The sequence below is a fragment of the Lampetra planeri genome, chromosome 23, assembly GCF_965212315.1.
Source record: "Lampetra planeri chromosome 23, kcLamPlan1.2.h2, whole genome shotgun sequence".
Lineage (NCBI taxonomy): Eukaryota > Metazoa > Chordata > Hyperoartia > Petromyzontiformes > Petromyzontidae > Lampetra > Lampetra planeri.
Window position 1 is genome coordinate 10415840 of NC_136129.1, and position 11917 is coordinate 10427756.

At 48.7% G+C, this 11917-nt stretch overlaps 1 protein-coding gene across 4 annotated transcripts in view; it reads right to left on the reverse strand.

Moving 5' to 3' along the window:
• RANGAP1 (Ran GTPase activating protein 1) overlaps positions 1–10061 on the reverse strand; it is a 36479-nt gene extending 26418 nt beyond the window's left edge. For all 4 annotated transcript variants that reach the window (XM_078605254.1, XM_078605252.1, XM_078605253.1 and 1 more), the window contains exons 1-2: positions 9818–10061; positions 4010–4137 (exon numbers count right to left, since the gene is read on the reverse strand). In XM_078605254.1, coding sequence (XP_078461380.1) covers positions 4010–4137; positions 9818–9929 — 240 coding nt within the window. In that variant the 5' untranslated portion in view covers positions 9930–10061. The remainder of the gene's footprint in view (positions 1–4009; positions 4138–9817) is intronic.
• Between the last annotated feature and the right edge of the window lie 1856 nt (positions 10062–11917).

Consider the following 11917-nt stretch of genomic DNA (forward strand, 5'->3'; position numbering starts at 1 on the left):
CCCCGATAGTGGTGACCCTTCTGCCAGCTGTGGCATGCGGATTGGTTAATACCAGGGAGAAACATAAGTTGAATGGGCCGAGCGCAGGTGAGCGTGTTTTGGTGGCGGCCGCTGCTGTTCATGGCCACAAACGAGGTTAAGAAGTCACCGCCGTGCGACGGCACCCCCCCCCCCCCCCCCCCCAAAAGCTGCCACAGCGAGGCCACGGCGGCCCAGAGCCGCACGCGGCACTTTGCGAGTTGGCGAGCGGGCTGGCTGGCTAGCTGCCTGCGTGTGCGGCTGCAATGGCAAAACAAATTAGCCTCCTTCCTCGTGGCTGGGGATCGCCGGCAACGTGCACGAGTCTTAGAGCCGCTTCCGAATGTGTGACGACAATGCCAGAATCGGCAATGCTCACGCCGAATTAGATTTTTTTTTTTACAAACGTGGCCCTGAGCGTGGGCCAGTGCACACGGTCAAGCCTCATGGTCTCAGGTCACGAGGCCAAACATCGCCAGTGTTCGTGGATAAAAGTACGCTGCACTCTGCTCTATTTTTCTGGCATTCAAGATGTGTTTTGCATCCTTGAGGCCGCTGGCCTGTGGGGTGGTTTTGCATTTCTAAGCCTTTGTTTTCTCTGCCGTGCAACTGGAAACATGCCTCTTGAATACAAATGCAGGAGACGTGCATCGTAATGTCCGGGGGCCTTCACGCGCACGCGCTGTACACGACGCACGCGTCAAACACAGGGCAAGGGAAGAGAGCGGTGGGGCAGGTGGCTTGGGACCGATGTCAAGTCAGAAGCGTGAGCCAGGACAGATGATCTCCTAGGTTTGAAGCTTAAACACCACCTGCTATTAAATCGGGTTCTCAAGTGCAGCAGTTAATGGTCACACACCGGTTACAAATGACTGCAAATAAACCCCCACGATGTCATATATTGTTTTTGACTACCTTCATCCAGATATATTTCAGCTCTGAGAATTAAACATTTCGCCTTGATTACCAAAATGATTAAACACTCTCTGCGGGGCATATGGAATGTGTGACCCCGAGTGTGGATAAAGTTCGCAAAATTATTTATTTCAGCAGTAGTTTTAGGACATCACCTTCTGGGGGCTGGTCTCCGACACAAGGTGTTGCGCAATGCTCACTGCACGTTCCAGATAAACATTTTCTCCGCTACCTTGCACAAATTAATTATACAAATTGAAAGGAAGACATTAAACCATTTGTAAAAAATGCTAATAATATTGACAATTAAAATGTTGCAATAGTAATCCAATTTATGCAAGTAAAAAATGTAATAAACAACAGAATTCCAGATAATTAATGTGTCTGGCATTGCAAAGTATAAAGAAAAATCACAGAAAAAATATTTTTTTAAACCCAAGTAAAAACTTTAGATAAAGAAAAGATGTCTACAAAGAAGAACTAACCCAATACTAATGGAGAGCAAACCATTCAATGCATTATTGTTTAACTTCATTGGATATTTATCAGGCGGCAATGATACCAAAACAAAATAATAAAAAAGAAACAGCCTCCCACGACTCGACGGCTTGCAATAAGTTGTGCGTGTGGCCAACAGCTTTCCATCGATAAGGAGTCCGTGCGGGCAGTGAGCGCGGCTGACATATCGGCCAATTAACCACACACCTCTGGGGCTCTCTGGATAACCTCGAGACTATTGGCCCGCCCAGGCGCTACGCCACGCTGCGCTACCTTTGGTTTTAAATAAGCTACGATTTTGGCATATCAATATGTTTTTTTAATTGCAGTTCGAGGCTTGCACATAAGAGTCAACCGTGGGGATACACGAGTTGAGAATGGGAAAGAGCGTTGAATGAACACCTCTGATCGAGACTGAGGAGACTTTGGCAGCAGGCTAAATTCTGTTTTCCACACAGATGTTTTGACAAGGGCACCTATATTAAGATGAACACTCAGTTGTACATATTTACCTTTAATGCTTAAGATAAAATCAATACAAAAATAACCCCCATCTCTCTCCAGCTTCACTTTTCGACGAGTTCAAATAATTTGAGGTCGCCAAAAAACACCCAAGGCGGTTTTCGGGCGCTCTGCGGGCCCGGTGCACGGGAGGCCGCTCCTGGCTATTCGGCCTTCAACGGGTTAAACGAGGCAGCGTGGTTTCAGCGCTTCTGGCTTGTGGCTGGGTCTGGTGCACGGGTATTTTTCTCCGCCCACACCCTCCACGGCACCCTCCACGGCACCCTACACTGCACCTTGCCAGATGTTGCTCACGTCCGCACGGGTTCGCTCCGGCGGTAACGGCATGGCGCAGGCAGCGGCGGCGAGCCGCGCTTCGTCGGGATTTTTGCGGACTGACCGGCGCGCGCCGGGGAGACAATCTCCCAGCCAGCCCCGTCCAGTGCTAGGCGCCATGCGCCACTCACCTGCTCTGGAATATTTCGGCTAGAACGTGATGCATCGGGTAATTAAGAAGTGAGGAAAGACTAAGGGATGTGGGGGGGGGCATGGCTATCGGCAAAGCCAAAAACCGGTAACAAAGACAGGGGATTTGCAACGTTAGTGATGAACGAAGTCAAGTGGTGGCAGAAATATTATTCCTTTGGCACTGGATAGACAACAGCCAATCAATAACAGTGTGTGCCGTGTGTCTGCAAGAGGCTATTTTAAATCCTTGACATGCCCTATTCAGTAATAAGACCATAATTTGTACCAGTCACCAGTCATCACAAATTAATGATCCCCTTCTAACCGAGTAGATTGCCATCAGCTTCGGTGATAAGAGTTTCCTTATTGAGGATATAATTTCAAGGTTTACATTCTACTCTTCTCAAATTCACAGCCCACCGACGCCTATAAACCAAATCCGTTTGGTTTAAAAGTACCAGCCAACACATCAAGGTGTACCTTACACAACCAACCTAACGCCGCACTATTCCTTCCAGTGAAACATTACCGCCTAGAACATTGAACATTCATTTTTTTCACTCGGCATTTATGCTGCCGTGCAATATCACGGTGCCTAAAGAAGCTGGAGGCTTCATCTGTAGCCCGCAGGGACTGTGTAGAATAGGACTTCTGTTGCGCTGTTATTTTACGACCAATACACAAGGTCGAAAATATATTTTTTGCATAAAAAACACATCAACCTGCCAAAATAAACTAATTAACTCACCAAACTTGCCAGCCAGTCTCCGCAGCCTTTAAACCAGTTCATTCAATCTAACATCACCTAATTTCTCGTAGCCACTTCATAATTCCATTTCTTCAAGTGTTATTACCCATTATTTGTAATGCTCGCGATCGATACGTGGCTTAAATTATGAACGCTCTGGTATTGAACGGCCCGGCACGTGACTGGAGACGAAAAGCCGAGAATAACCGCCATCGGAGGACCGCACCGTGACAGCCGCTAAAAGCATATCGTGGGCTGCCGTGACCATTGTTCACGATACGGTATTACATTACACGATATGACGATATGTGTGTGTTGTTGTTTGTATGTATGTAGAACTTCTTGCGCACCGCACGTAGTCCACCCCTGCTAATCGGAGATCAGTTTTAGCTGAACTCTGTAATTGTATGTCATATTTTTAGGCTTTTGTTTCGTGCATTGATATATTACTATTATAATAAGCCTGCCTTGTGTTTTCAGTAACACGAGAATTAATGAAACAAGAGTACGTAAATCATCATATCACAATTATGCAATCAATTACTCCAGAAATCGTTTTACAAAGCACTACTTTAATGGGCAATAGCTGTTTTTAGAACTTTAATTATGATCATGAACGTGAGCTATTGTTTATTCGTATATATTTTGTTCTACGATAATCACCGAACGACGCTATTTTAGAAAAACGTTAATACGATTATCACGGATCTTATATCACAGTATCGCCATGCTGCGACAACCCGAGTACACATGGCACGTGAAGCAACAAGTGGCACGGCAGGTGGCACGTGCCGTGTAGAACCTGACAAGCGTGTCACCTGTCAACACGCGTGTCACGCCGCGTGGGCGAGCACCACGCACCTGGAAGTGGGGCTTCTCGGCGAGCGCCGTGGCGATGGCTTTGGCGGCCTCCACCCCAATGGTGTTGCCCTCCAGGCTGAGCGCCTCCATGTGCTCGCACTTCTCAATGGCCGTCACCACCACGCCCGCTGCGGGGAGAGAAGCACAACGTGAGACGCTGGAGTCGCTGCCCACGTAAGCGCCGCTCGTCAGCAGCCCTGATTAGAGCACCCCACAGACGCATTCACGGAGAAATTAAATGCCTTTAACGACACAAGATATGTCTGATCTGTGTGTAAAAGCAGGCCAAAATACCCTCGAGAGGGGCTATCTAGAGCTCCCTACAGGGGAAGCCCTTCCACTAGCAGTGGTTTGAACAAACCATTGCATGGCTGCACCTTGACAACAACAAAAAAGCCGAGGAACAAATAACTCGTAATGGACCTGATCTCGCCAGGCCTCGGAGGTTAAGAGGGGTTTGAGCCTGGTAAGTGCTTGAATGGGTGACCACAATGCAAAATAACAGGTGTTATAGGTGTTGTGGTAGCAGAGCGCAATGCAGAAAAATCCATTGTTCTATATTTCCCCCGTTAGCACCAAGCCACGCTGACCCACGGCTTCTCCGGACTATTCCACATGCAAGCCCTTGCACTTTTAAAACATGCCTCCTATTGCTACGTCACGTCCCAGGAGTAAATGCTAATGTTGTAAAATGTTCTTTCTACCATGATTATTATGTATTATTATTACACGGGCTTAGCCAAGAAAGTCTCAAGACATTTCTAGGAGGGTCATGCCAAATGTTCGCATGAGGGTCGATGTTGCTGCGCGTGATCCAAAATGAGTAATTTGCAGGTACATTTTCAGCATTGGGGTGTTTGGTCAATGCCAGTTATATTGTGTTTGTTACTATGGGTAGGCAGATACTGGAGAAGCCGATGCAAAAATATCGCATGTTGTGTTTAAAATCCATCCCTTCCCAAATTCACTTCTCAATGACATGACTGGAGGAATCAATGCATTGTTACATCCAAGCTACCATGTAAGTGGCCAAAGACCATGGCACACAATTGAACCACAAGCAAGGCACCGTAAATGTTGTCATACAGAAATGAATTGCGTGGTTGGTTCATTTAATTCCCAAAGCAGGGAGAAAACGTGAAGCGGAACGTGGCAAAGTAACCTGAGCTCTACAAATATTGTACATTTGGAAGATGAGTGCAGTCATTTAAAAAAAAAATAGATGTTTTATTTTCTTTGCAAGCCTATACAACTTCTCTGCTTCAAAGCTCCCAAAGCAGTATGAAATTAAATTATAAAGCGAGAAAACGAGCCGGAGATGCTGCTTATGAACACCCAGGTATGCAAAACAAATAATAAAATAAGCAAGCCCATCATCAAGCAAAGAGCCTCAAAACACTTATCAAAGCAATAGGCAGGTGTGATTAGGTAATAATTACTGAGCTCTTAGAACAGTCTGATTCTAGGATCAATGCTGCAGATCAATCATGGAAAAAGGCTCGGATGCGGACAGAAAGATGAAATTCGTCGCCCAGCTATTGTATGATCCACTTCGACGAGGGTAATGAAAGGGGCGGAGGTGTTCACCTGCTGCTGCTGCTGCTGCGAGCTCAGGGCTTGTGAATTGTTGTTTGCATGCATTCCCCAGCCAAAGCGTGCGACACCGGTGCTCGTGAGATCTGAAATATGAGAGCTTTGCGGCCCCTGTACTGCTCGGGGGTAATGTCGTAAATAACGTACAAGAGATGTTTGTGGAAGGCGTGCGGAGAGTGCAAAGATAATGGCCAACGGGTCAGCACTCGGCAAATTTACGAGCCGCGATCCGATGTGCCTAGAGCATGCGCCTTTATTTATGCTCGTTTGAAGCGGCGCGTGCCTTACACGCGGAATATTAATAGGGTGAAAAAACCTAACTAATGGGTTTGATTTTCCGGGGCTGCTCGGCAAGCCGTTACAATTAGAAGTTGATTGACGCTACCGAGAGCCCGCCAGCGGTGAGAGCCTCATTAGAAGTTGGCTTCCACTGGATGCGGTATTTCATTTTAACGGCCGCCAACTGTTATCGCCATCCCCGCACACGCCCGCGCCCTCTCTTGCATCCCGAGATGGAGGAAACCTTGTTAAAGAGAAGCTTTACATAGTGGCCACCTGGCCATAACGACCGCCTATGCCCCGAATAAGGAGGCTCTGTCGCTACCTCCCCCCCACCCACGTCCTTCCACGTGGTAACCCTGTTCGTGCAATACACTCAGAGAGCTTGCCTTTCACACTGACCATGTGGGGCAACTCATGGGCTGGAGCGCAGCACTTGGCCTTCCCCAAGCGTGGCTTTGTGGGGTGATGCAATTATAGTTAAGATATTTAGAAGAGGGTGAAATCTTATACTGGCCCGATTAATGAAAATTAGCGCCGAGCCGTTTATCAACTGAAACTAAAACATGTGGGACAAAGTGGCGAGGTACTGGCAGAGACTCTCTGGGTCCTCCCACAAGGCAGCTTTCTGTTTCAAGTTGTTCCTGAAATTAGTTGCTTGCTACATGCAGTAATTGTGCCCGTATTGCACTGGAACAAATTGCACAAGAAATTCACCCATTAGTTTAAAATATATATTTTTAATCAGGCGTTCAGGTCACCAAGCCTGGTGATATAATGTCAGAGGTCCTGCATTTGAGGTTCAATTCTTAAAAGGATGGGAATTGTACCGTGTACAAAATGATGAGCATTGTGAATGGATTTTCAAGAGTACTACATATTTACGGTTTCAACGGATGCTGGAGTCTGCACAGAACAATAAGAAAAACAGTGAATTCCTCTCGCACCAACACATCTCTGCGGTGACAGGGCCCACCAGTAGCGCATCAGCCGCTCGTTGCAGAGGTTCGTGGTTTGAATCCGACAGGCCTCTTCCCTGATGTTTGCTGCAGGTATCGTCACCGTAAAAACACTTCACGTCATCGGCTTCACATTGCACGATAACATCGTCTGTGACATCACTAATGCCGGCATCATTGTGCAAATTCGAAACAATACCAGGTATTACCGTATCACACAATTGTCATTCGCATAGCCAAATTGCCCCTCTACTGCAGACTCTGTCTGTGAAACACAGCACCTTCTTGACAGCCATCCTCCGATTAATTATCAAGGTTGGCTATGTACGGTGCGAAAGAAGTTCAACATACATACATCCGCTATAAGTTTGGCACGAATACCAAATGTGCAAAATTGTAATTTTATGATTCCACTCTCCGAGAGCGAGGGTTAAACCACAGCACGGTAACACGATAGAAGCAGGCGAATTACTGTTCATCACTTCCCATTGACAAATGCATTTTTAGCGCAGAGAAAGTGACAAGTTTTTGAATGATAATCGATGGCCGCAGAGAACAGTTCCCTTTATAAATAACATACGCGGGGTGACTTTGAATCGTTTCTACACAACACATTATGTGACCAAGGCATTGATCAGTCCATGCACCTGAAGCAATCTGAATTAATAATAGGAGCTTGCATCGCTCTATATTGCTATAATGTTGGATCAACTGCCAAGCCAGAGGTCTTTGTCCTCTGTGTCTGTATCCTCCCACCGTGGTCCAAGGTCAGGGCAAGCTACGCCTTGGCCACTTTCCAAACGAGGTAGTCCTTTCGCAGGCAGTACGTTCATACACAATGAGAGACCATCCGGCATGCTAACAACCGCACTCAAAAACACGCAAACGAGCACTGCGTACGTGGAATTCGACTGCGAGAATAGCAGATGGATTGGAGAAGATGTGCAGGTGGATGACGAACTCTTATGAAGAGCGCAGCTTGGGCAGGTCGCTAGAAGGGATGATGGTACACCATGGCCAAGAATAATGGAGCGGCAGCCACGGAATGTAACGAATTCCGAAGGGACATTTACCGAGGAGATGGCGCAACATCGTCTCGTGGGCAGGTTGTACGCGGGGTGTTACATGCAGGATCGATCGTGAGGGACGGTGGCAGCTTGGAGAGTCCCTCAATCAGCAGTGGATAGGCCACGGCTAATGATATTAGAGAACGACTGCCTTATGCATCAACTTCCCTGCCACGGGAATATGGCATTTTACTTGGTGGTACACGGTTGTGCGCAGCAGTCAAGCATAGCCCCCCCCCCCCACCAATCTCTCACATGGGCATAAAAACACAACTTGATTTTAATAATGATCAGCTTTCTGTGAAAAGCACTCGTGGACGTGTGACCATACGTCGCCGTGTATTTTAAACACGATTTAGTTTGGGCTTCGTTCAGCATCCGAGCCAACAACACGCTTTGAAACCTAAGAATCGCCACGCTTCCTCCACCACCACGTGCTCAGGCGCGGGAGAGGCGATCGCCGGTTTATTGGTGACATCAGCAGCAGCAGCAGAAACCTTCTAAAACATTATAGATTTGAAGCTTTCGTGACTGCAAGGATTCATACTCTTTGTTTTTTTCGGTAAAGTCACGTAGGTAAAAATAAATAATAAAAATAATATAAATAAAAATGATAAATCACGTTTCGGAGGCAACACAAGTCTCCGTCATCAGGTGGGACCGTCAGTAAATGTAGCTGTGACGGTCCCACCTGATGACGGAGACTTGTGTTGCCTCCGAAACGTCGTGATTTATTATTTATATTATTTATTTTTACCTACGTGACTTTACCGAAAAAACTTCTAAAACATGCCCCCCTATAAAGCAGCAACGCCTCCTCCAACCCGTATCGCCAGCCATCCGGAATAAAGGCTCGTTATTGTTTATGAAGTTGGAATACTCCTCTCATGTATCTGGTGGAACTCTCAGCCGATATCATTCTAAGTAAAGCAATCAGGTTGGATGAGAACCCATCGGCAATTCACTCCGGTCACTCGGTCATCAGCAGTCAGTCGCCTCCTCGTCACTCTGCTATCGCTACTGCCATGGTTTACGATCTCCCATGAACTCTACTAATCGATTCCTCTTCCCATATCGAGGTCCAACCGCACTGTTTAATCTCAACCACACTGCGTTCCACCACCACCACACTGCAGGAGGTCCAATTAGCACGGTTAGCTAAGTAAAGTTCAACATCGATACACTGTACATACACACAACTTTGTAATAAAATAAATATAAGAATAAAAATAACATTATTAATGTTTATGAATAATTTACTAAATAAACTAAACGTTTAATTCCCCTCCCACCCCCCGCAATGCACTTCAAATAGCCTCGCTCATGGCAATAAAGTATAAACTCTATTGATTCTAGATTTGAAGCTTTATTGATTACATCTGGGAACAGCGCTGCATGTTGCTGGCCGTTCGGCCCCGTTGCCCGGCAACCGCGGCGTTGCGGTATCTTAGCAACAAGCGCCACCGGTGGAGCCTTCCGGAAGATGCCCCCCCCCCCTCTGCGTTTTTTCCCCTCTCTCTGCGGCCGCCCTCCCAAGCACCACCGCCATCTTCCAAACACGGAAGACGTCTTCCGGAAGATCCCGGTTCCCTCGTCACGTGACCCCGACCACCCGCCCCTCCCCCTTTACCCCCTCGTCCGCCCCCCTCCTCCCGGCAACTTGAATGGCTGAGGGGGAAGGGGACGCGGCTGCCCGCTGCTTGCGGGACTTTGTTTAGTTTGTTTCGTTCTGAAACGGAGCGCCGCACTGCACGCGAGGCGAGAGAGGCTCGACGGCCGTCGCTCACGAGCAAGCCGCCGCCGCGCGACTCATAACGGCGGCCTTCCCCTCCCTCCCCGCCTCACTGCCTGCCTCCCTCACAGCCTGCCTGCCCGCCAGCCTGCCTCCCTCACAAGCCAGCCTGCCTCACCGTCCTCGGCCGTGTTGAGCTTGAGGCACTCTCCCTTGAAGCTCACGAGCGCCGCCTCCACTTTGGCCTTGGCGAGCGAGGCGGCCAGCTCCGTCACCGCGTCGGTAGACATGGCTGAGACTTTCTCTCTTCAAAGCGATGTCTTGTTTGGTTGTTGTTGTCGTTGTTGTGTCGATTGCGGTGGGTGCCGATTGCCGCGGTGAGGGGGGACCCCGTCGACTTCGCTCGGCCCGGCGCGAGCGACGATGGCGGCGAAGAGTTTGAATGGCGCCGCGAGTTCTCGCGAGACCAGCGCCGTGACGTCACAGGGGGCGGGGTGTGGTGGGGGAGGGGCGGGGTGTATGGGGGGAGGGGCGGAGTGTATGGGGGGAGGGGCGGGGTGTGGTGGGGGGGTAGAGGAGCGACGCTCACAACAACGAGTGGAGCGCCAGGCAGATAAAGTGCAGCAAGTTAGCACAGTGGGGGGTACAACAGGTGGTGCATCTACCGGTCGTCTCAGTCACTCGACCCATGGCACCTGCTGGGTCTGTCCCGTGACCTCCTGTCGGCGAAACTTCGACACATCACGTGGTGGCCTCAAAGTGCACCTGGCCTGGCACAGGCGCCGTGGTGACGTTACCGCCACTTAGTGGCGAATGGCGGTGATTGGGGAGGGGCGGGGTGTGTGGGGAGAGGGGCGGGGTGTGTGGGGGAGGGGCGGGGTGTGGGGGGTTTGGGGAGCGGTGGTGTAGTGGTTAGCGCGCTGCGCCACGAACCCGGCCACCCGAGTTCGATTCCCGCTCGCTCCACTCGACGACGCGCACCATCAGCACCATCAGCACCATCAGCACCATCAGCACCATCAGCACCATCAGCACCATCAGCACCATCAGCACCATCAGCACCATCAGCACCATCAGCACCATCAGCACCATCAGCACCATCAGCATCATCTCGGGAACTCTCCGCCCGACGCCTCCACCGTGGCCTCTCGTGCTGAGCAGCATTGCCCAACCCTCAATCCGACGAGAAGAAGTCGCCACAGCCGGCGAGCGACTGGAGAAGATCAGAAATCAGAATGAAGCCTTAATTATTTAAACTGGAGGAATCCGATGAGCTATAAAGCTCTTTTTCACGGATGTCCAGTTGGGGAAAGCCAGAACGTTACAACAACACACAACACAAAACACGACAGGAATGCAAAGTATAGTGAAGGTAAACAAACCACTTTAAATTATATATACAAATAAAACCCAAACCAGGTGAAGCCCACTGAGCTATTAACTTTTCAGAAGCGACTTGGCTATCACGAATGAAAGCTGAACGCCAACCCAAGTCTCCTGCGGTACACGAAGGCCCCCAGCACCCACACGCCACCATCACGACGCCCACCGCGACCCTGACAGCCAGCCAGGCCGCCAGCTAGGAAGCCAGCCAGCCAGCAAACCTTTATTTTTTAAATAAAGTCCCGGTATTCGTTCGCGTCGTTGTGGATAGTGTGAGAAATAATCAATAATTAGACAATACGCTTCCCTTCGAATGTATGTCCCTTCGAGCGAGCCTGACTGCTGATGAGACACTGAATACCAAAGCAGGTTCAGAGTTGCTGGTGTTGAACCAATGGTCACGTGATCGCAGGATGTGTGCAACACAGATGCGTGAAGGAGGCGCTAGTGTCCGATAATTTATTTTTGTCACTTAATTTTGCCGTGTAACTTCAAGTCATTAATGCATTATTCATTCTCGAACAAGACTGGCCATTCATTCCTCACAGTATCCATAAACGAGGCAAGCCATTCGTTTCATTATTCATTCATGAATGAGGCCTACCATATATATGCAATTATACATTCATCAACTGGACGAGCTGTTCAGTCGATTATTCACTCGTTTAATAATCCTAGAGCATATGTGATTTACACTTGAAGGAGGCGTCCCGTAGAGTAATAATAATTATTATCATAAATAAGGGTTTATTTAACATTGACTTGCACGGTGTGCACAGGACAGCACTGACGTGCATCAGTGAGAGTGCTGGGCGAGGTAGCAACGCATGAATAAAATATAAACGAAGTAAATTAATAGCGAGTGGGATAACGCAGGCGGCCACAAACAGGCATA